Source organism: Lutzomyia longipalpis, chromosome 4 (genome assembly GCF_024334085.1).
Source record: "Lutzomyia longipalpis isolate SR_M1_2022 chromosome 4, ASM2433408v1".
Taxonomy (NCBI): Eukaryota; Metazoa; Arthropoda; class Insecta; order Diptera; family Psychodidae; genus Lutzomyia; species Lutzomyia longipalpis.
The window spans coordinates 16,342,050-16,367,482 of record NC_074710.1 but is presented as its reverse complement, the minus strand read 5'-3'; the positions used below and the strand labels follow the sequence as shown (position 1 = coordinate 16,367,482).

The window sequence follows — 25,433 nt, the reverse complement described above, 5'->3', positions numbered from 1 at the left end:
TAACTTTCCGTTCGAAATTTATTGACGTTCTTTCATTTGAATCTCGTTGAAGCTCATCAGTAAATTAAGGGCATTCTAAATTTATTTAATTACTCCATACATTTTAGCATAACATCCTTTGGGTTCTGTCTCGAAAAATATTGAAGAAAAATTTTAATGGAGTCTTTAAGCAAAGAATTTAAGCAGCAAAAGAAATGCAATAAATTTTTATATTGAACAAATTTCATGTCGAATTACTTTACGCACTGAAAAATTTATTTTTCAGTTCGTGAACCCTAAAATCTTCTCAAGAAGAACGTCTCATTTGTGGAAGAAAATCAAATAAATTGTTTCTTCTACTCAGAGGTTGTTATTAGTTCGAGTAAAGAATTAATTTGGAATTAACAAACTTCAATTTAATTTGCTAATTTTTGATCTCTTTTTAATTTCTTCTTTTTTCAATTTAAATGGTAATTGTTTTTAATTTCTTTATACGTTCATGCCCTGAAGATTAAGACAGTTAGTTTTATAGTTAAACTATGTAAGACTTTATTAAAATATTTACTTACTCTGATTTAATTATCTAAGTCTCTGTAAAATAAAACGTATTTCTTTAAATTAGAATTAAAGAATTCATTCAAAAATTAAATCTTTAAAAAGAATTTTTTTTTCTAATTTAACCCTTGACGGTCCAGGCAGTTTTATATATTTTTTTTCATATTAAAAAAAAAGGTCTAAAAACAATTTTCTTACTGATCTTCTTGAATTTTCTTACAGAACTTACAAAATTTTTCTTCTGAGCGATTTGTTATGCTTCTGAAGTCTTTCAGAATTTTTTAAAAGATTTTAGAATAATTCCTTATTTAAATTTCTTCTTTCATAATTTTTAATCTGTAAAAGATTTTTTTTTTCCTAAAACTTCCCTCAAGTTCTGAAGAATAAATAAGTCTGATAATTATTCCACAATGGTCCACATTTCCCCCAGATAATTACCTCTTTTCACCAAACCATCAGCATCTTCGTAAGAACTTTCTTTCTTCTCTCTGTATTCGTGCAAAATGCAATGAAAGGAAATTCAATGGCTACAATGAAGATAAACGTGGTGGTGACAAAAAGCCGATTTATTAAATTCTTACTTGTCCCCAAATCAAAAGAAATAAGAAAAAAAAGTCTCCCAACGACAATTTCTCCGCAATCTCACCTCAAGTGTCGATCGTGCGACGACGGGGGAATTTGTAAAGTGAAAGACAGTGTTGAATAATCTTTGTGGATTAAATATTTATTTTTACAAATTTTCATGAACAAAGTGCCACTTGAGGTTTTTTTCTTCTTCTCTTTCTGTGGCCGCCAAATTGAACAAAAGTGGCGCGTTTTTTTTTAATTCTTTCATTTTTTTCCTTCTTCTTCATTTTGTTATTTATATTTACAATCATCTCGGGCAATTTTTGGCACGCTATTTACATTTATGTATAGAAAGTGTCATATTTGGGCATTTACTGGATTGCTGGGTGGGGGCGGAGGGAAGGGGGATGAGGACAGGGGGAGATGGTGGAGAGGAGGACGTGTGAAATTAATGGATACTTGCACCATGCAGGGGGTAGTGAGAAATGCAAATTATCTTGTCAAAACTCAATGGTTTCCAATTCCATTTTCTTATTTTATTTTTAACGCTCTCTTTATGCCCAATTTAAATATCATTTTTATTGTTTTAATTAACTACTTAATAATCTTTTCGATGCTATTTTCATATTTCATCGTCTTTTTCTTCCTTTTTCTTCATTTTTTCTTCAATCTATAACCTTACATGCGAATATCACAAATTGCAATTAAGTTTCAAGTCGGTTCTCTCTCGTGATCTCACAGAATTTCAATATTTTCTTTTTATAAAATTTATTTTAATTTATTAGGGAGCTTCTTCATCACTTGATCACTGATCGCACAGTGATCTCTGGAATGATTTTTTTCGGTGATCTTGCAGCGATTTTGTGGCGATAATTTAGTGTTGAAATAAGTTGATTCTTCTGCGATCTTTGTGGGAATTTTATGAAGATCCTACAGTGATCTTGCAGCAAATTCGTGGTGATTTTTTCTGTGAATTTTAACAATGATCCTCTGGTGATCGTCTTGCGATCTTGAAATGCGATCATTGCAACGATTTTACGTTGATTCCATAGCGATCTTGTATTATTTTTCATTGAATCACTAATAACAATCTTCATGATCGCTTCACATTTCATTTTTATGATCATTTCATGTTAATTTTAACGATCGTATATTTTTTTATTTAATTTATCTTTTCAAATTTAGGAAATTTTCATTTTCTCATTTATTTCAAAGATCGCTTTACATTTATTTAAACAATGGGCCTTATTCAGCGACCAAGAAACCCTTGAAATTCGCTTGAAATCTTGAAATTTCAGTACAAAATTTGAAGATTTCAAGGGTTTCTTGGTCGCTGAATTAGGCCTAATATCTTCTCATTTATTTTGATTTCTGGCAATCAAAGTAAAAATTTTAGCTATTAATTCTTAATAATTTTTTTGATCTTTTCCTACAAAAATTAATATTTTTTACAATAAATTTTAAAATTTCCTTTCAGTGATCTTTTTTGATTGATCTTAACGATTTTATAAGAATTTCTGGATTTAACAATTTCTGGGACCTTTTATCAATTGTTTTAATGATTTTTTTGCATTGATTTTAGCGATCTTTTCATAAAAAATTTTAGGATCTTTGTATAAAATTTCTTATGATCCTTTTTTTCCAAGAATTTTAACGATCTTCTCATAAGAATTTTGAGAATCTCCCCACAATGAAATTAGCGATTTTCTCACATAAAAAAGATTATCTTACCTTTCACAATGAATTTAGCGATCGTTGCACATTAATTTTAGTGATCTTAATGCATTTATTTCAACGATTTCTTTGAATTGAATCTAACGACATTTTCACAGGAATTTTGAGGATCTTCTTATCGAAATTTCAATGTATTTCTCAAAGACATTTCAACGATCTTTTTACAGAGAATTTCAATGATCTTTTCACAAAAAATGATCTTACTCTTCACCATCGTTCTATATTATTTTTAGTGATCTATTTGCATTGAGTAAAGCGATCCTTTCATAATAATTTTGGGGATCTTCTTACCAGAATTTTAACGATCTTTTCACAATTATTCTTGCGATCACTTCACAATAACTTCGCGTGATCGCTTCACATTGCAGATCACAATTGATGATCACACGAATTTTCACAGAGACGTCACTTGAATTGCATCACGATCATCACCCAAAAGTGATGCTGCTGCACACGTGTCATCACCACCATCGCTGCTAATTTGCCATCACCGTCAAATGTGGATGGCAACTGTTCTGGGCCCATTTGGAGGTGCCGACATTGTCGTTGCTTGATCCATGGGGGCTGATGGTGCAATCATCGGCTGCAGTGGTTGCTGTGACATCATCATCTGCTGCGCCACATTGCGATTATTGTGGCGATTTACATTGTGATTCCTAAAGTGCGTAACTGGCGTCTGGTGGATGACAATTGGGGTGTTTTGGTGTCGATTCTGCGGTGTCTGTCGTCGCTGATTATTCGGTACATCCGGGAGGGCGAAACGGAGTTTTTCCCAGAAGAGTTTATCACCCCACTGGAGGTAGGTGTTTGTCTTCAGGTAGAGCCGAATGTCCGGATCGAGATCCTTCTGTGGCACCTCCCCCAGGAGGATGACAATGAGGCGTCGTCGTCGATCGCGCAACACCTGATGATGGGCACTTTTGAATTCAAACCGACACCACTCAGATTTGATGAAATTCTCCGAGAGCACCATTATTGTGCGTCGTGATGATTCCACAGCTTGGACAATTGTATCGGGACTGTAGGGTCCAATGGGAAAGTCACGATAGTGCAGACAGAGTTTGTACTGCGGGTCACCATTTTCGAGGGCTGGCGCTAAATCTTCAGCCACAAATGCTTCATCTTTGGAACTATAACTCACGAAGGCATCGTAGAGTTTGTCACGTTCATTCTTATCAGTGTCACTACCACGATAGAAGAGCCGCACGCCAAAGCGTGAGTGGAACCACACTCGCATCTCCTGGCGGAAGACGAAGATCACGAGAATGGCAACGATCACGATGAGGAAGCCACAGAGAGTGGCTACAAGCAGGGGGATGTAGTCATTTAGGGGTGGTTGTGAGAGAATTGTCTTTGTTGACGTTAAATTGCTCTTATTGCCAATCTCATGGACACCCGTGCAGATGCGTGAACTATTCTCAGCCAGCACGTAGAAACCGTCGTTTTCGGGCACTTTGTCAATCACCGTGCCACGACGTGAACGGAAATGGGCTGTTGTTGGGTACGTTACGTCGTTCTCACTAATCACTACGTGTGTACACTTTACTTTCATTCTGTCCTTCACAACATCACTCATAAAGTCTTTCACGCGATTCACGAAGTCACATTCACAACTCCACGGATTTCCCGCGAGATGAACGTCAGTTAGGCTACCCGGGAGGGCGGTGAATGTGAAAGTAGTGAGATGATTGTGATCAAGTCGGAGAATCTTCAGCTCAAGCAGGTGGCTAAAGGTATCATTGTCAATGGTGGCAATGGCATTGTGTTGCAGGTAGAGCTCACGTAGGTTCAGCAGACCCGCAAATTCATACCCATTGAGGGCGGTGAGATGATTATGATCGAGCTGGAGGACTTCCAAGTCCCGAAGGCCGTTAAAGGTGCGATTGTGCACCGTGTGGATGTTGCTGCTATTGAGGAAGAGCATCCGCAGCTTCTTGCGCCCAATGAATGCATGACTAGCCACCTCACGAAGATCATTCCCATCGAGATGAATTTGTGTGGCATCCATGGGTATGAGATCCGGGAGTTTATTCTCATACCCCGCTCGTGAGCAATCCACAACATTCGCCGTCCAACTTTGATCGTGAAAGCATGAGCAACGATCGGGGCATTCCATTTTGCAATCGCACGCATTAAAGTCACAGCAATGGCACAGGGCAAAGCAGTGGGTTTCGTATTTGCACAAAAATTGACTAGCTTCTGCCTCAACGAGGGGGACGTACATCTTCCCGCGATTATAGAGGAGTTTGCAGTAAATACTCGCGACGTCCATTAGTTTTGGCTGCGTGCGTGAGTCCAGTGCATTTGCCTTCTGCAACCAATCGAGATTGCAATCGCACTCAAATGGATTGCCACCAATAAAAAATTCCGGAAGAGCTCGATCATCCGGGACAGCTGATATGCGCAAAGCATTCGGGTCGAGTGTTGTGATCTTATTCCCAAAGAGATCAACCCTCGTTAGGTTTGGCTTCTTGAAGAAGGTGTACGATTGCACTTTGGCTATGCGATTGTCACTCAAGTACAGCACTTCAATGCTATTGGGAATGGCGCTTCCGGTAATTTCACTCAGCCTATTTGAACTGGCATCGAAAGTCGTTAGTGACAGTTGATTTTCCATTTCAAAATAATTCCCAAGTTCAGCTATGCTATTTGCATGAATATCCAACCATTGGAGGCCCGTTGGGATGAGGGCGTAGTCAAAGATCTCCAAACGATTGTCCGAGATATTCAGCCAAACGAGATTTGGGAGTTTCGTGAAGAGCCCCGTGATGTCACTCAGGTGATTCCCATCAAGCCGTATAGCCTGAAGATTGCCGTTCTTGTTGAAGGCTTCATGGTCAATTTTGCGGATTTTATTGTGGGAAAGGTTGAGGATCTGCAGGGCTTCCATACGATCAAATGTACCCCTTCGAATTGTCTCAATACTATTCTCCGTAAGACGTAGTCCAAACATCTGGGTCATCCCACTGAAACTGGCATCATCAATGCTGGTTATTTGATTCTCTCCCAGATCCAGGGTTTTCAGTTGGGGTACATCAAATAGGACATCCGGGACACGCGTCAATTTATTCCCATTCAAATGGAGATCCTGCAATGTGCTGGAACAATTCTTCAATGCAGCCCGATCAATGTGCCCAATGCGATTATAGTCCAAGCTAAGGAGTGATAGTGAGTGCAGACCCTGAAGTGTTGTCCCATCCACTACACTGAGACGATTATTGGACAGCACGAGGGTGTGCAAATTCCCAAGATCCGCGAAAATTCCATCGGGAATTGTTTCAATTTGATTCTCTTGCAAACGAAGAATTTGCAATGAGGTCAAATCCCGAAAGGTCGTCACCTCCAAACGGCTGATACGATTACTTGAGACATCCAGCACGATTAGTCGCCTCATACCGCGGAATGTTGCCCCATTTATCCACTCAGATGTTAGCTCATTGTGCGATAGGTCCAAAACAACAACTTGCGTTAATTCACTAAAGATTCCTGGAGCAAGGACATTGAGGGTGTTGTTCTGTAGGTAAATCTCCTGAACGTTGCGTGCTTCGGAAAAGAGTTCAGGAGGGAGATTTGTTAGTCTATTCTCCGATAGGTCAACAATGGCGAGACTTATTAGCCCCTCGAGTGCACGATCAGCAATAAAATTCATCCCATTGCCGCCAAGACGAAGTTCAGCAAGGCGCCCAAGCCCGGAGAAAATGGCTGCTGGGAGATTTTCAATACTATTGTGGGAAAGATCTAGCATCTGAAGGGCTGAGCCGCATTTCTTCGATGACACTGTGCTAATTGAGGCGCTCAGGTGGAATGGCCCCAAATCGCGTATTCGGTTGCGCGTAAGATTGAGCCTCTGCAGGGCACGCAGGGGGCAAATCATTCCATCGGGAATTGTCCACATGTTATTATCACTAAGATCGAGTCCTTCTAGGGACTCCAGCTCTTCCGTGAATACCCCACGCCCTACATCGAGACTCATGGCACTCCAATCGGAATTATGCGTACGTATGGTGAGATTTCTCAGAGCACTCAAGCCCCGAAAGCTCCCATCGGTGAGATTGGAGAGTTTGCAGTATTCAACGGATAGTGAACGTAGTTCAATGAGGGCCCTAAAACTCCCGGGATTGATGGAGCTCTGAAAGAAGAGCCCATCGCTGCATTCGAGCCTCAGACGAATTGTATTCTGTGGCTGTATCACACTAAAATTCGTATTCTCAAGTTCACTATTGATGGTCCTTAGTTTACACACGAGGGTCACATCGTCATCCGTTGAGCCGACCCAGCGACATTCATCAGGTGCCTGGTACAGCAATGATTTACTCATTGATGCACCGAGAACACCAAAAATTGTCCCAATAATGATGCCAAAAAAGGCCGGTGATGAACCCATCGTTCTCATTACTTCCTACAAGAACTCTCTGCTTTAGACAGATCACTCTACGCCTAGTTCTCTAGCATTTCTTCACAACCTCATTAATACACTCAATCCCATCATTTGGGTGCACTTCTTCACTCAATGTGGCAATCATCATCCCACATTTCTTCTTCTTCTCAATCTGAGACACTTTTCCTTCTTTTTTTTTTGCTCACTTCTTTTTAAATCCACCTTCCAGGTTAATCCAATTTTTTCTTTGATACAGAGACTTAATCCAATGATATTGATGATCTTGAGGAGCTCAACACCGAGGCTCCACTCATGTTCTTCGTTGCGCGTATTCCAAATTGGCTTTTCACACACACTCACACACAATTTTCAAAAAAAAAGAATTTTCCAATTCCTTTGCAACACTTTTCCGTAAACTTTCCTTCGCTGCTTTAACTTCTTGCGCCGACGCGGTTTTTCTTCGTTCTCCTTCTATTTTACTTTTCAACTATAAGTGGAATTTTTTTCAATTGAAATTTAAATGATTCACGCGCGCAAAATAACGTTCTTTCACCGCGGATTCAACTCATAGACTGAAATGTTTCTCAGTGAACGGTTGCTTTTCGTCTGGTGGCCATAGTTGCGAAGACACAGTGCCCGAATCGCGATCGTCGATCCTCGGTGGTTATGCTTGTATGTACATAGCATACTTCCATATTACATATGTATGTATGTAGTAGATCCAAGAGAGCCAGTTTAGACGAGGTTCAACCACACACACACAAGCATGAGACTCTCATCAGCAGCTCAGGTGAATCCGCTGCGGTAGAAGAAGAAGTGGAGAAGAAGAAAATGCCAAGAGGTTCATACAGAGGAAGCAAGAAGAGGCAATGAAGAAGAAGACGAAAAAAAGAGGTGAAATAACAAGTTCGAAGTTACTCCAGAATGTGGCTCTATGAGTGACAAAGACAAATGGAACATTTTCAACTCATACCGTTGAGCATGGAACTCTCCTTCCTCTCTCACCACATAATTTTCCCAATACTTACCTGGAAGATCTTCGCGTTCTCCTCCACTTATATGTGTGTTGTGTGTACATAAAAGGGGAGCAGAGAAGGAAAGAAAAAAACTGAAGAATTGGTGGAGTTTAAGAGGCCAAGGGGAGATTATCTGGGAAATTTTTAATATTTTTATTCTATTTTTTTTTTTTGAAAATTGAGAAAATTGCTCTGAATTAATTGATAGGTAGGTAGGTAGATTGTTAGGTGGATAGGTATAGATAGATAGATAAGAAGGTAAGAATGTAGATAATTCAGTAGGTACTCTAAAAAAGCGAATACATATTTGAATGAATATTTGAAAAGAATCAAATCATCGAGATAGCATAGAAGCAATGAAAGTTCTTTAATAAATTCTTAGATTTTTATTATCCTATTTTTATCATCTGTAATTGTTCTCATAATTTATGAATTTTTCTACATTATTTCTTGTTTAATTCTGCTTTATTTAATAATCTCATTTCATTGCGTTTCTAAAAATGATTTGATCTGCATTTTCAAAAAAATCATTAATTTTTTGCTTAGTTTTTCTGATAATTAAAAGCAATATAAGGTATATTCTTTCTAGTAATTCAGAATTATTTTTCTATTTCTTTTATTTTGATTTAATCGATCTAAAAATATTAATTTATTTCACCTACAATATACAAACTAGTGTTTTAGAACGCATTTTGATTTATTCTTAAATTTTCTGATTCTTAAAAATATAGGTCTTTTAATTTCTATACCTAGTTGTTTTTTGTTATTCAATTTTTTTAAAATTTATTTTCTTCCTATTTTTCTTTTAATTGAACATTTTCTTTTTTTTTTACGTTTTCATAATTTTTCTTTTTCAATTCCTAAATTTTGAATTAAGTTGTTTTAAAAAAAATTCTACTTTTTGTTTTAGAAAATTACGTAAATTTTCCCTTATTTTCTTTAATTTTTCAAATCCTTTTCAATTTTCCTTTTATTATTTTCAATTTTGTACATTTCAATTAAAATTATTTCAACATTTCAAAGTTAAGAATGTAATTCTATACACTTTAAGAACAAATTTTATTTTTTTTTAAATCTCTTTGTTATTTGTTTTTCTAATTTATTTTATTTCTTTAGTTTCTCATGTTTTTTTTTAAATTCTTTTGCATATTTAATTTTTGTTTCAAGTAAAAATATCTTCAAAACTATTCCGAATATAGGAATTTCTTTTTTTTGTCCAGATACTAACCCCTTATTGCGGGGAATATAAAGTAAAAGAAGTAAAGAAATTCGCTACATTATTCAAACAACACACATTTGAGACTCTCGGCGTAGCAGAATGGGACGTGTGGGGTAGGCTGTGTGTCCGCCAGAGACAAGCGAGTGTAGTGCTAAAGCAATAAATAAAATTTGTAAGGGATATCTCTTGTGACTTTTCAATCTTTCTCTGTCTCTCTCTCTTGTTCTTGGTCTTGGTGCTGCTCTGTCTTCCATCCATTCTCTGCCATCCTCAACAATACGATGTGTGTATTTTAGAGGTACCTATATCTCCTCTCAATCCATCCATCCATCCATCCATCCCATGGGCATAGAGTGAGGCTGCTGCTGCTTCTCTTCTCGGGGTTTTGTTGAAGAAGGAGAAGAGATTTCTCTTTGCGAGGCAACACTACATTATGATGAATGGATGGATGGACAAGAATAAGGAACTATTCAGTTGTGTGTCCGCATCAATATAACAACCAATCCAGCAGCTATGAAAACATACTCTTTTGTCTGCTTGTGCAGGAGAGTACACAATTCATGTAAGACAATGATGATGGAATCTGTTTAGTGGAGTATCAACCATCCTCCTCTTTAGCTCAGCTCAGTATTTATTCCCATTTTTGTTTACATAAAGACACACAACTCCTCGCGCATTGACTTCATTCCCGGATGAGCATCATTCGCGTGAAGAACCATCAAAGCATGGTGCTACATCGATGGACAAATTGAGTTGCATTGACAGCGAAGAACAAATCTATTGATGTTCTTTTGAAAAAATTCTTTTCTTTTCAAATTTTTAATTATAATTTTTCATAATTTTGAGGATTTAATTTGATCGATTTAATCGATTTTATGAATGATTTCAATGCTCTTTTATTAAATTTTAACAATTTAAAATGCAAAATATTCAAATACCACAATCCAGTAATGATTGAAACTAATTTATTTCACTTTTCTTCTTCCTCCGACGAAGAATTCCTAATTATTTTATTCAATTTTACATTTTTAATTTACTAAAACAGTCATTTTCTTAAACAAATAATTTTTTCGGGTTCGTGTCTTGACCTCCGATTGGTGTCTTTTATTGGGCACACTCACGAATATTCCACTCAAGACTCCACAAATGGTGCTAATTAAAAATTATTAACTCCTAAGTAACTCCTCCCGGGGGAAGAACAAGAAATTCTTTCTCTTTTGCTGGACAAATATTTTTTTTCTCTTCATTTTTCTGCCCATTTGCTTGTAAAGTGAAGAATTCTTTTACTTTTTAGCATTGAGGGACAAAAGAATCTCAAAAATGCCAAAATATTTTGCTGAAAACACCCACAATTTTTCGTTAAATTGCAAAGGATCTATGCGTCTATTGAATTTTGGGTGATTTCAAACGAAAGATTTCAATAGCTCCAGACGACGAACCCGGATTTTTTTGTTGGTTTCTTCGCTTTTTCCCCACGACTATGCCATTTTTATTGCCATGTTCTGTCATTCCGAACAATATAACTTTTATATTGATCCCAGGTATACTTTCCACAAGCAGAGTGTCCTTTTTTGCTGTCTGCCTGCCTGCATCCCCCATAAAACTCCTAAAAACATATTGGATGGATTTTTTTCTTGTTTACATTGATAATGTTTTCTATCCCTCCTCCCATTTTAAGCCGCTATAGGGGTATGTTTTTATGTTTGGGAATAAAAATATATGAGGAGGGGCTGTGCTTGAGGATTGAGGAGGAAATATATGCTCAATATATATTGCTTTTGTTAAGGTTTTGTTGATTTTTGCTGCTTGTTGGTTAATTTTTTTCTTCCTCTCGCAGCAGCAACTGTGACAGGTGGTTGATGAGGGTGGCGCTTCTTGGAAGTCTCCTCTCTTGCTATATGTGTAATCCCAGCCGGATTGCTTTATTGTTTTTATGTGGAAATTGTTGGTTTTTCGGCAAATGCCTTTTTTGTTTGCTCTGCGGCTGCCAAATTGGGTACAAATGGCCAAAGCAAATTACTTCCAATATTTTTGTCCTTCTGCGGAAGGAGCTGTAAAAATTTGTTTGTGTGTTTATTTAGCTCGCAAAACAGTTGCACTTCCTCTTCAGTTTGGTATCCTTGAAGAAGCCTCAAATAAAAATTCTTTGTGGCTGAATTTTCGTGGAAGAGAATTTTTTCTTTCTGCAGAAACTTCTTTTCTTCTTTGGTTGAAGTTCAACAAAAACACACAAGAAGGGGGTTTTGCGTACTATATAGCCTTGGTTCCACCATCGGGGCTCCTACTATGGCCGGCTGTGATAATTGAACAGGACAGAGGGAGCGAGAAGAGACCTTCAGGAGGTACAAAATGCTGGTGCTCACAGCGGGGTGGATTCATAAAATCGATTTCAATTTAAATTTCATTCCAATCGAGTGATGTCTCTCGCACAGCACTCTGCGCGCCATGAAAGAGCCAATAAAGAGTCTCTTCCTGCCTTATTCTTCACATCATATATGTATATGTAGCTGAAGCAATCTTCCCATGTTTAGTTTTCTTTTCTTTTTCACTTTAATTTATTATTTCCAACTTCATTCCCTCAACTCCTTTTTTCATCCACCACTGATGATTTGCCCTCTGAAATGCGGGTATGTGGCCTCTGCGTGATGCATTGCCCTTTTTCCCATCAATTTTCAGGTTGGATATTTTTGGGCAGCAGAAAGTCCAAGAGAAATGCAGAGAAGATGACCAATTCCTGGCACAATAATTCTGTAGCCAGAGGGGCATTTAAGTAGCCCGCAGAGGCGCCTCGTAAATCTTTCTCATCCCAAAATTTGCCAGCAAAAGAATTTTTTTATTGCATTTTCTCATAATATTTACGTGATTACTTTGAATTTGATTGTCCTCTACTCAATCACAATGATCACAACAATGAATAAAAAATTCCTTTGCAAGAAGTTTAGGATAAGACTGAAGAGGAGCAAAGATTTCAGGGAGAATTTTTAAAATTAAAATTAAAAGTTTTTTAAGCAGTTTTCGATCAAAAAAAAAGTTTTTTATCTCTGAATTTTACATTATATTTCACCCATAACTTCTTTCCAATTTCTACCTTTGTTCATAATCCAAATATAATAATTTTCCTCCCATAGACCCTTAAGAAATATATTTTACATCTTTTTCTCCCAGGGATGTAGCCAGGGAGAGTATTTGGGTGACTAAATACTCCTAAAGTTCAGACAGTTCAGGTTTTTTAAGCGATGAAATCATTTTACGTTAGAATTCATTAAAAAAAATTAGGAAGATGATTTTCAAACGAATAAAAATGTAAAAAGTGAGGGACAGAAATGTCAGATATTCAAATAAACGTCAAATGCTAGAAGACTAAATGTCAAACGTTATGAAAAGAATTTTAACGTTTCAAAGAAACGTCAGATAATAAAACAAATGTCAAACGATGAAACAACGCAACCGTGTATTAGTAAAAAGTTAGAAAGAGTCAGATTTTCAGTCAGAGCCTTTCAAACGGTTTTTTCGATTTCATAAACGTCAAACGTAAGAAAAAAAACGACAGGCGTTCTAACGAATGTAAAATGTTTTAAAAAAAAGTCAAAACGATAGGAAAAGAACGTCGAACATTAGAAAATAACGTCAAACTTTAGAAGAAAACGTCAAATTTGAAAACAAACGTCAAACGTAAGATAAGAAGTGTCAGAAGTAAGAAAGAAACTTTAAAAAACGAACTGTTCAAACCAAATTGTTAAAAGCTATATTCGAATGCAAAAGCCGCAAGCTTAATCTATATAAACCCTGGACTTCTTAGTGGATTTTTAATCCCTTTTCAATGTTTTTAAATTAATTAAAAAAAAAGTTTAACAAACCTTTCCTAAGTCGATTTCTGGCTACATCTCTGTCTTCTACCTTCTTCATCAAATTATATAATTTTCTTACACTCCAGCCCTTCTTATTTCGGGATGAATTTTCTGTTATATATTTATTTTGTTAAATCGCCGGGTGATCGATAGGCTGAATCGCCACAAACTAAACCAAAAGGAGATCCCTTCTCTTGAGTGCAATATCAATAAAACGCCGCTTATAGTGTTGCCGTTCATATTTTTATGGGATCATCATCGTTTCCTCTTCTTTATGCTCCATCTTCTTGCGCGCATCCAATTCCTCATCATTTCTCGGAACTTTTTCTGCTCTTCTTGAGTGTTTATCTGGTAATTTTTTTCATCATCTTCTTCTCAAAGTATTCTTTTGCCCCTCAATGGGGTAGAAGAAGTTAAAACTCTCGCGAAATGCGTGGAGTTGCAGCAACAGTGGCAACAAGTAGCCGCCAATGTCTATGTGCGAGGATTTTCTTCTGTGCCGAAGATACACATTTTTGCCACAATTTGCGACATAAATAATATCTCAGTGGTGAGCCATGGAAAGGACAGAGATGCGTGGAAGAGAATTAATAAGAGGGTAAGTGCCAGAAAGAAGAAGTAGAGGAGGAAAAAAACGAGCAATGTGGCAGACAATGGTGCGCAACAAACTGAAAGAATCGGTCATCATCATACAAATGATGGGCAATTGTTGGTTGATCGCGATACAACTGCAATGCCGTGATACGTTTGACAGGGACGGTAGTAAAAATCAATGTTTATTACGTGACAACTGGACGCTCTAAGAATGAACCTCTTCGCTGCTGCCTAGAGCTTGAGCAGCAAACCCATTGCGGGGACGCTTAAATAAAAGTAATAATTGGCTGAGTCTGGGGTGCGGAGAAAAGGTGCAAGAAAAAGATGAAGAAAAATTAATGCTTCACCTTTGGAATACTAAAATAAATATCAAAACGATCGGTGGGAGCATCTTTACCTTGCCGCAAATCTTCTTCAATTCGCTCTCTGTGTGTTGTTGCAATAAATTCATTGACCAAAAGGGATCTCATCTTGGGTTGATTTTTTCTCCTCCTCCTCGAGCACATCTCTTGCTCCCTCCGTAAATGCTCATCCCGTGTAAGATATGATTTATTGACAATTTGTTAATTTATTGCACACACCGCACACACACATTCACCTCTCTTTGGGAGACCCACAAGAATGCGCTCTCTGTTAAGTTAAAAAAAAATTCAAAAGAAAAACTTTCTTCCCTCCAATATTGGCTTTCGCAGTTGGCTACCAATATTTCATTATACGTTGTTGTTCTTGGTTGGTTGGTATACCCTCTACCCCGGGGTGTGCAAGAGCCCCCTCATCACACGGAGGACACACCGAAGTTTTCGTTTCACGGCATGAATCCTCCGCAATTCTCCACAAACACACAAAACCCTGCACAAAACTCACTAAGAAGGAACAAAAAAGGCCTCCAAGTGGGTATTTTACGACTCAAGAAAAAAAAGAAGAGAATTTTATTGGAAAAGTCTTCGAGGAATTGAACGAAATGAAACCTCTTCTGAGGAACAGCATGTCATCGGAAATTTGCATTTAATTTCCACGAGTGAGCCAATTAATATGCACTAGACTGGGGCAAATAAGGTCATTGTGTGTGTGAAGAAGAATTTCTTCGGTCTGAGAACAAAAGAAGACGAGCCAGACAAACATTTTTGGAGAGAACTCATCCAAATCGCGTTAAACCAAATAATAAACGAAAGAACCACCAAAAAATTTATTTATTAAAACTTTTTAAAAAATCGTTAGAAACGGTTCAATAATTTAATTAAATCGATCAAAATGCACAGAAATATAAAAATTTTAAATAAAATCAAGTTTTAAATGAAAGAACTTTAAATCAGTTAAAAACCGTTATTATTTCAACACATTACATACCCATGTACCAAAATTAATGTTGTGGTCTTTTTTTTATGATTTATTTATTTACTTACCTATATATTTTTTTTGAACACTTCGGTGTATACGGTTTCATCCCGCGAACACGCTGGTAAAATCTCCGCGCCTGGTGCGGCTGCTTCCTGTATCCTTCTAGTTCACAGACTAGTTCTTTTTCCCAAGCTTCTTTTTTCCGTCGGTGAACTTTTTTCTCCTTTCTTCTGAGATCCCGATAAGACTCCACGCGTGATCGTGTTCTTGAACTCAGCATAGCTCGGTATGCTGCATTCTTTTGCTCAGTGGCTAGCTTGCATTCATCGTCGAACCAGTCGTTCCGATCTGCTTTCCGACCGAGGCCAAGGGTGGTGGAGGCCTTCCCAATGACGACGCTCTTAACATGCTCCCACATGTCGTTGATGGGCATCCCGTCTCCAGGTCCACTTGCATTATTTGCAAGGGCGGCATCAACTTCCTCTGCATATTTTGCACGAAGCTGCTCATTTTTCAGTGCTTCTATGTTGATCTTCACCGACTTTGTTGCTGCCACCCCTTTGAAGGTGGCCACCCGAGCTCTGAACACAGCCCCAACGAGGAAGTGGTCAGAATCGACGTTTGCTCCACGGAACGTTCTCACGTTCAGTAGGGACGTTTGATGTCGGCGGTCGATCAGCACGTGGTCAATCTGGTTGAAGGTTATTCCATCCGGTGAAGCCCAAGTGGCTTTGTAGATGTTTTTCCGCGCGAACCGGGTACTCCCAACCACCAGGTTGTGTGCAGCGGCGAGATTGATGATGCGTTGTCCATTGTCATTGGAGTTCTCATGCAAGCTATGGTCACCAGTATACCGCCTGTGGACTGGTTCCCTCCCTATCTTTGCATTCATGTCCCCAAGAACGATTTTGACATCATATCTTGGGCAGGCGTTGAGGGCTTGTTCCACCAAATCGTAGAGGTTATCCTTTTCCGACTCGCTGGAATCCTCCGTAGGGGCATGAACATTTATGAGGCTGATGTTCTGGAATTTGCCTCGCACGCGCAGAGTGCACAGCCTCTCACTTATCGGTTTAAAGCCGATTACCGCGGGCTTCACTTTACGGCTGACCAGGAAGCCCACGCCGAGCATATGATGTTTAGGATGGCAACTATAATAGATAGTCACGCTTCTCCAGAACACCTTGTCCTGTCCAGCGCATTTCTTGGATGGCGGTAATGTCAGCCTTATATTGGGACAGGGTATCGGCCCAAAACCTACAAACAGGGAAACCTGGTCTCCGATCAGGAGGGCATCCTGGAGCGTTGGGCTGAGCATTTTGATGAACTACTGAATGGGCAGCTCGAGGACGAGGTGACGATTCCACACCTTCAAGCCAACAATGACATGCTGGATCCACCGAGCATGGATGAGACAATGGCTGCGATTCGGCGGCTCAAGCACAATAGAGCGCCGGGGCCTGACGGAATCGCATCAGAGCTGCTCCAATGTGGGGGGGACCGTTTGCACTCAGGTCTCCATCAATTGGTGCTCAGAGTGTGGGACGAGGAGGTGATGCCAGCGGATTGGAAAATAGGCGTCATCTGTCCCATATTCAAGAAAGGAGATATCACCAAGTGCAGCCAGTATAGAGGTATCACGCTGTTGAGTACCGCCTATAAGATATTCTCCTCTATCCTACTTGGTCGGATAGCCCCATACGCCCAAGCCGCAATTGGAAACTATCAGTGCGGCTTCACCCCAGGAAAATCAACAGCCGACCAAATCTTTTCCCTGAGGCAATGCATGGAGAAGATGAGAGAGTATGACCAAGTTCTCCACCATCTCTTATCGACTTCAAGGCGGCCTACGACAGCATAGCCAGGGTGAAACTCTACGTTGCCATGAGGGAATTAGGCATCCCTGAAAAGTTGATAAGACTGACCAGAATGACCATGACCGATGTGAGGAGCAGAGTAAAGGTGGACGGATCGCTTTCAAGGGAGTTCCACGTCAAAAATGGACTCAGACAGGGGGACGGACTCTCGTGCGTTCTCTTCAACCTGGCACTTGAGAAAGCGATTCGAGACTCCGGCGTGCGCATGAGGGGGACCATACTCAATAAGTCCACGCAGCTTCTCGCGTATGCTGACGATATAGACATCATGGGGCGCAATTCCCGTGATGTCAAAGAGTCCTTCACCCAGATTGAACGCTCTGCGCAAGATTTGGGGCTGCACATCAACGAGGACAAAACAAAATATATGGTGGCATCGTCAGCAAAAACGCCAACTACGACTCCAACTTCATCTACGGAGAACATTGGTCAAGTAGAAGTCGGAAACTACAGATTTGAGGTCGTAGAATCCTTCGTCTACCTTGGGTCCACAATAACAGCCGACAACAACACCACCACCGAAGTCCGCGCGCGGCTGTTAAAAGCAAACAAGGCCTACTTCAGTCTATCAAGACTCTTCAGATCCAAACACCTGTCCATCAAGACAAAGCTCCTGCTGTACAAGGTCATGATCTTGCCAGTACTCACATACTCATCCGAGACCTGGCCACTTAGCAAAAGTGAATGCGAACTCCTGTCCGTATTCGAAAGAAGGATCCTGCGAAGGATTTTTGGCCCAGTATGTGAGGGAGGACAATTCCGCAGTCTATACAACCACGAGGTGTACGAGCGCTACCGAGAGGTAAATGTCGTCAAGCAAATACGCCTTAATAGGCTGCGGTGGGCTGGTCATCTAGCACGTATGGATGAAGACGACCCAGCTCGGAAAGTCCTCTGGGGTAGAGTCTATGGCACGAGGCGACGAGGAAGGCCCAGCCTCAGATGGATCGACGGCGTGGACCAGGACGCCAAGTCAATAGGGGTGCCGAACTGGCGGACAGTGGCGCGGGATAGGGACAGATGGAGGAGGATCCTAGATCAGGCCAAGGCTGGAGACCAGCTGTAGTGCCGGTTAAGTAAGTATATATTTTTTTTGTTATAAGAATAAGGAGAGAGAAAAAAAAATATTTTCATTATTATATATATTTTTTTTTGTAAAATAAAACTAGCGATTATTAGTTTTATGTATATTTTTTTATTTATTTTTTTTTTTATTTATTTATTTTTTTTTTATTCTATTTTTTTATTTATTTATTTCTTTCTTTCTTTCTTTTTTTTTTAATTAAAAGAAAATTCATTGTATAGGGAAAGGTGGGAAAGGTAAATTATAATTTTAAAAAAAAATTTTTTGTTTTGTTCTTATGAGAAAAAAAAATTGGTTTTATCTTTTTTTTTGTAATTATGGAAAATTTTAATTTTTTTTTTGACTTATTTATTAATAAAAATAATTTTGTTATTGGAAAAATTTTTTTTTTATAAATGTAAGAATAACGTTAGGAGCTATCCCATTATAATATATGTATATATATATATATTTTTTTTGATTGATGGGTAAAGAGAGATAATTAATTTCAGTTTTACAGTTACCATCGTTCTGTCCCCTCTGCCACCGTCATGCTATGATGGTGGTTCAGAAGATTTGGCTGGCTTTGCAGGGTTCGGAGGTATCTGCCTATGAGCAGACTGTCTTGTTGATGGAGCACCTTATCCCGCCAGTGCTCGTAGTCCTTTTTGGTTTTTACGCTGGCTCCAAGTGTGCGAATTACTTCCTCCAAGGTACGCGCGGGGTCCGCGTACCTTATTATATCCACATCAACTTCGGTGCACTCTTGCGATGTAGTTGCGAAATAGTACTGCTGGTCCTTAATAATCTCCATTACTCTCTGCTCGATTCCGAAGTTCCATGTGTCTTGCACAACTCTTTTGATTAGTTGTGCAATTTTATCCATTTTGCAATTTTATTTTTTTTTATTTATTTATTTATTTTTTCTTTTTCCCCCTTTTTTTCAATTACTATTTTCTTTTTCACCGATCACTTGATCTCTCTATTTATTTCTGCTTACTTGTAAGAGTGTTATAATTTTTTTTTGTATTTTCTTAAGGAATCTTAGGCTTCTTTACGCTTTCGAATCTCGAAACTGACTGAGGCGAGTCCTGCAATGTCCTTATTTTAAGTTTTTCATTCAACATATCCTAAGAGATAAGGTGGGCGGAGAAGTTATCTTCCCTTCTCCTTTCATTTTTCTTTTACTTCTTTCTCACTCATTTCGTTAGTAGTGATTTTCCAACGTTGGGCGATAATAATGATTTTCCGAGTTTTTCGTCGGCAAGGGGTGTTTATCTGAATGAAAATCTTCGGATCTTCGGATTATTCGCCAAAGATTTGGATGATTCGCGAAAGATTCGGATTATTCGCCAAGATTCGGATTATTCGCCAAGATTCGCCTGATTCGCTAAGATTCGGTAGATTCGCCTATATTTTTGGTGCACAAATAACACTTTTTAAGCAAAAAACTATAGCTTTTAAGTATTTCGCGTATTATAGACGTACCTAAAGTATCTAAACGTGTTTGTTTGAATTTTTTGAACTTGATTTAAAGTTTAGAACAACTTTTTTTTTAGTAAAAGGTTCTCAAATCGTCGGAAAATTCGATTTTCTAACTTTGGGGCCAAACTGTACTTAAAAGCACTCGAGATATAGCCTTCATTCAGAACTTTTAGAATACTCACAAGAATTTTTTAAATGGCGAAATCTTCTAAACGGTGACATAGATTTTTTTTCATTTTTTGCATGGAAAAAGATATTGAGTCAGTCTACATTATATCAAAATTTAAAAGATTTGCCTAATGGGGATTCGGGGATATTGCCCCTTAATGTTAGGCAATTTTTGTTTTTGTTTTAACGCCTCTTGCGGCCGTTTTTGGAACTTTAAATGTTCTAGACAGTTGTAAGGCTTCTTGAAACCTTTCATTTGAGCTTGAGTTGGTAAAAATCGGTTAAGCCGTTTTCGAGTTATATCGAAAAAACACTTTTTGCTTTGGGCCGCCATATTTGCTAAACGGCTTGACCGATTGTCAAGTGTAAATTATCGATGAAAACGTCTCACTGAGCTCTACAACATACTAAAATTTCAGACCTCTAGCAATAAGGGAAGTGGTTAACGGTATTTCAAAATGGTGGACGGCGGCCATCTTGGATATTGAAAATGCGAAAAAATGAAATTTTACACCCACATTTCCATAGAAAAGTTCAAACCCGAAGTCTCTATCTTTTACCATTCTCGAGCTATAAAGCAAAGTTTAAACCATCACCATCGGTACGCCGGGTGGAACAAAAATGTCATTCCAACTTTTTCGTAATGTGGAGTGACTAAAACACATAAAACACCTAAAACATAACTTATATGAAGTTTGAACGCGGTCTGAGGTAGTCAGTTATTCCGACATTAACTAATTATGAAGAATGTTAATCAAAATTAGCAAATATTTGTAAATATTTTCCAATATTCGCCAATATTCGTAAAGATTCGGATTATTCGCCATGATTCGGATGATTCGCTAAGATTCGTCAAGATTCGCGAAGATTCGCCTAAAATATCCAAAGATTCGCCAGATAAACACCCCTTGTTCGTCGGTTAAAAGGGGGTTCTCACGTAAAAAAGACTCACGTTTTCCAGAGCTTTCGGCTCCGTTTGGAGCCTTCTTCAGTGGCTACAGAGAGAAAGAATTTATTTACAAACATTTTTTACAAAAACAAGACAATTTTCCACTCACTCAACTGTGGGGAAATTTCCCCTATCTCCCTATTTTAAACTTTGAATTAAATTTCCTAATTTAAACCTTTTCCTAATCCAAAAGTTTATGGGACCTTTGAAGAATTTAATTCAACATTTAAAATGGAATTCCATTAAATATTTTTAACCCATATTGCCCGCATTCCATTCCTCTTCTTCCCATCCCTTCCTCTCTTTAAAAGATCACACAGTTTAAAGGGATTTAATTTGGGTTTTCTATGCTGTTTGTGGGGTCCTCTCAGATGGTGGTAGGTACGTACATACATACATTGTGATGAGACAAATAAAAGTGCCAGTCAGAGTTCAAGAAAGAAAAAAAAAAGAGGGCAATCATTGAATTAAAAATGTCCCGAAAGGACTATCCCTTTGAACCCTTTAACTGCAACAATCTTCATTCTCTTTTAGCTCCATTGACAGACCCTCGTGTATCGGGGACAGAGGAGAGGCTAACCAGTGCAACAGTGTAGTTGAAATTAATGCCATTTGTCTGGCTGGGAGTAATCGATTGGTTGGCAGCAGCAATGCGGTACTTTGGTGGCTGCCACTGCTGAGGATTCTCCTTCCCAGAGAGTCCTTCTTCTGGGTGTTTATCGGCACTTCTCTGGTGCTGATGCGGCTTTTTTTTTCTTTCTCAGCTTCACCAGCAGCCACCTCTTTTGCCAGCACATGTCCACCACGTCCATGAACAATGTAATTGTCCGTGGCGACATAAATAATCTCCATTCTTGCTCTTGTTTGCCGACACACAGCAAACTCTGCTGCTGCAGTATCAAGGGTCGGGTTGGGAGACGGAATATGTTGTTCGGGGTGATGTTAAATCAACCACCGAATGAGATTCATCCGTGAAGTGTAAGTACACACGTGAAACACGATCATTTGGTACCCAATTACAGCTCAATGCTGTTCCATATATCGAATTACAAGAAAATTTATTCTTTCTACGGGAAAGATTTTCACAAAACTCACAAAATTCTTTCAAAAAACATAAATTAAGCGTAAATTTAAATGATTTCTTTGAATTTTTAAATAATTTGTTAAAAATAGCATCCTTAAATAAAACTCTAAGGATACAGCACAGGAAATCAAGTCTTGTGCGATCAATTAAATATTCAAACCATGTTTCTGAAACATTTTTGGGTCCTTTTTAGAAACCTTTTTGGAACCTTTAAGAATTTTTTTTACATCGAGTATTTCTCTAAACTTTCTTTTTGAATAAAATTTCTCTTCTTTGGAATCCTCCTCCTTTCTCATGCATTTGACCTTCCTGCCACGGTGCAAGATGAGGATTTATTGGACGGGTTTCCTTTCCTTTTTCTTGCGCCACACGGCAAGTCACCTTTCAGTGGGTTCCTCAATTTCAAAAAAGGGCTACTCATCCGTCTATTTTTAGCACCCTTTTCTACTTTTTTAATTTTTTCGTAAATTTCATTCGTCTATTTTGAGAAGAAAATTATTTTTAACGGACATTTTTTAAAATTATTTTTGACATTGGGATCTTACAAAAAAAACGTTTATTAAGTGAATCAGATAGCATCAGATCCTTAGAATATTTTTTTCTTTAACATTTAAAGGACAAAAACTTTAACCTCAAAACTTTAAACTCACTTTTTCTCTTAAAAAAAACGTTTTTTTTTTCAAATTTTCTTTTGACGAATCAGAAATAATTGAATTTCCTTACACAAAGATAGAGAATTTGTCACAATAATTTAGTTAAACATATTCTAAGACGCTTTAAAAATTGCAATTGGCAGCGAGTGCCAATTTTATCCTCCAGTGTTGAATATAAAAAATTTGAAGCTCTTTATGCATTTTTCTTATAGATTTTTATGGTTGTCATCGCAAAGACAAAAGTATTCTTCAGATAAAATTAGTTATTTATGAGAATTTTTTTAATGAGTTTAATGTAACAAAAAAAGTAAAATTGGAAATAAGAGAAGGAAAATAAATTGATAAAAACGCTCAAAATGCAATTTTTTAAAGAAAAATCTGAAAAAAAATGAAAAAAAATGCTTCAAAAACACTAATTGCAAAAAGTTTTCAGTGAACAAAACACAATCAAAATGGCTAAATAGAGTATAATAAACATAAAAAAATGTAATAAAAAGCATAAAAATGCCTTTAAAAATTTATTAATTTAAGTAAAAGTATTGAAGATTACGCAAAAAAAACGCAAAATGCAATTAAATTGCAATAAAAGATCTTTTTTTTGCAATTTTATTGCATTTTGCTTTTATTTTGCGATTTTGTGCATTGTCATTGCAATTTTCATACTTTTAGATGAAGTTATAAATTTTTAAAGGCACTTTTACGCTTTTTATTAAATTTTCTTGTAGGTTTCTCGCTTTTTAGTCATTTTAACTGCGTTTTGTACACTAAAAACTTATTTTATATTTTGCAATTAATGTTTTTGAAACATTTTTTCATGTATTTTTCAATTCTTATTCATATTTTTTTAAAATTGCATTTTGTGCATTTTTATCAATTTCTTTTTCTTCTCTTCGTTCCAATTTTGCTCTTTTTGTGACATTTAACACATTAAAAATTCATTTCTCATAAGTAACTAATTATATCTGAAAAGTATTTTTTATCTTTACGCTGAGTATCCCCTTCTTTTTGGTCAATTTCCACGGCAAAGAAGAAGCTTCTCAATGATACATTGTTTCACGGTTGGATGTTGCGGTTAAAGAAGTAGAAGTCATCCCCAGTGACCGAGTGTTTTATGGCTCGCTGTGTCCTTCATCTTCACACGCGAAAGTACCTTCAAAAGGCATCGCATTTGAGGAGGTTTTATTCAAATGCCCGCCGCGGCCGTACAAAAGGACAGTGAAGAGACTCACTGGGGACGCGCGAGATTCTTTGATATGGTGCTTGGCAATCGAATATATAAATCTATTTGTAATCATTTTGATACACTGATTCGTTCTGTTTTGCTCTCTGCCATGGCATTGGTTGTTGTTGTTGTTGCTGGAGGAGCATCCAAAAGGCGATCTCTTCGACTCATTCAAAGAAGTTTTTTTGTTCTTAAAAAAAACTAAAAGAAGTAGAAGATTCTTCCAGTCTGTCTCCTCAAACTACTAAACCACATATCCCATTCATCCCATTGCGGGGATTTACATTGCAAAAGAAGGTTTCTTTTTGTGGCACAGAGGAGAGGAGGATGGGAGGTTTGCAAAGGCAAAATGTGGAATACTAGGAGCACAGTAAGAATGTCAAAAGAATTTACAGTCATCCAGGCATGACAGTGTCGTGGTTGATTTTAAGTACATTTTCTGCCCTCCATGGACTCACTCTCTCTGCCACACATTGTCTCATTTCTTGCACTATACATCGCGCAATATCTCCTCCATATATACCTACAGAGAGTAAAATATGTAGATTGGCGCACAGAGTTCTTTTGCAAAGCGAACGATGAATTTCGTGCTGTGAGGATTTTATATAAAATGCAATTCTTCGGGCAGGAGAGAAAAAAACTCTTGGATGGATTCCAATGTGTTCTGTTTGAGGCAAAAAAGGCAGTTCAAAGTCTCCTTCCCTCCGCCAAGAACTCTTTTGCTGCTTGTGGTGCAAAAGAACATGAAAAACCATCGAAGGCACAACATAAAAGTATATTTACAATTTTTATGAATAAAATTGGAGTGAGGAAAATAAGGTGAAAAAGAGATTTTTTTCGGGGCAGATCACTTAATATTCTTCTTGAGTACGCAGCAATTCGTGTCCACGGAGGACTTTTAGTTTGGCAATAAATTCAATTATCTCAAAGAGGCTCAAGATGTGATTTTGATACCTTTTTTGTGCTTTATTTAATTTATTTTCTTTGCCATTTATTTCACAAAACTAATATTTTTTTGGAGATTTTTTTTCACAGATTTGACGATTTCGTTTTTTTTAACCCAAAAATATTTTTTAACGTTTGATTTCTTCTTAATAAAATTCCAAAGAAAATATCTTTATCTTAATCAATTAAAGGGGGGAAAGTAGGTGCCCTGCAACAGTTTAAAAAGACTCCCAATTGGCATAAAGCATAAATGTTATTCTTTGCAATTAACATTTAAATTTCCCCGCAAGGTGATTAACAAAAAAACTGCTGTTTCAAAAGAAGTTTCTTCTGTTGTTGAAAATGCCAAAAACCTCCATAATTTAGCGATCGTATCAGGCAGACATTTAAGAAGGAAATAATCTATGCTATTAGAAAACGATGACACTAAATCCATCATAATTTACGCGTAATTATTTTGGAAATTTTTTGGGGTCAATTTGAGAATATTCTTTTGGGTGATATCGCACACCGTTTCTTCAAATCTTTCCAACTGTTGTTGATCTTGTGTGTGAAGGACCCAGCACAGACGTATTGCTGCCAATTTCTTCAATTTCTTTGACTTCTTGCTTTGGCCTGGATGGATTTTTTTCTTCTTCTTCATAAAAAAAAAAATAGAAGTCTCAACAAACGTCCATAATCCACTCGTGGTGGAAGAATCAAAGAGAATATTTTTTGGGAAGAGTTGGAGATTCTTTAGAGAGTATCGCAGCAGTTGTT

The 25,433-nt window shown here is 37.8% G+C and overlaps 2 protein-coding genes across 2 annotated transcripts in view; both read right to left on the bottom strand.

The window, feature by feature from the left end:
• LOC129795284 (toll-like receptor Tollo) overlaps positions 1 to 7,787 on the bottom strand; it is a 650,843-nt gene extending 643,056 nt beyond the window's left edge. The window contains exon 1 of the mRNA XM_055836373.1: positions 2,554 to 7,787. Coding sequence (XP_055692348.1) covers positions 3,329 to 7,228 — 3,900 coding nt within the window. The 5' untranslated portion in view covers positions 7,229 to 7,787 and the 3' untranslated portion in view covers positions 2,554 to 3,328. The remainder of the gene's footprint in view (positions 1 to 2,553) is intronic.
• A 3,592-nt stretch (positions 7,788 to 11,379) lies between these two features.
• Positions 11,380 to 16,360, bottom strand: LOC129794570 (craniofacial development protein 2-like). The gene is made up of 2 exons (XM_055835325.1): positions 15,482 to 16,360; positions 11,380 to 11,499 (listed from the first exon to the last, which is right to left on the bottom strand). Exons 1-2 carry the CDS (start codon positions 16,358 to 16,360, stop codon positions 11,380 to 11,382), a joined length of 999 nt encoding a protein of 332 aa, XP_055691300.1.
• Between the last annotated feature and the right edge of the window lie 9,073 nt (positions 16,361 to 25,433).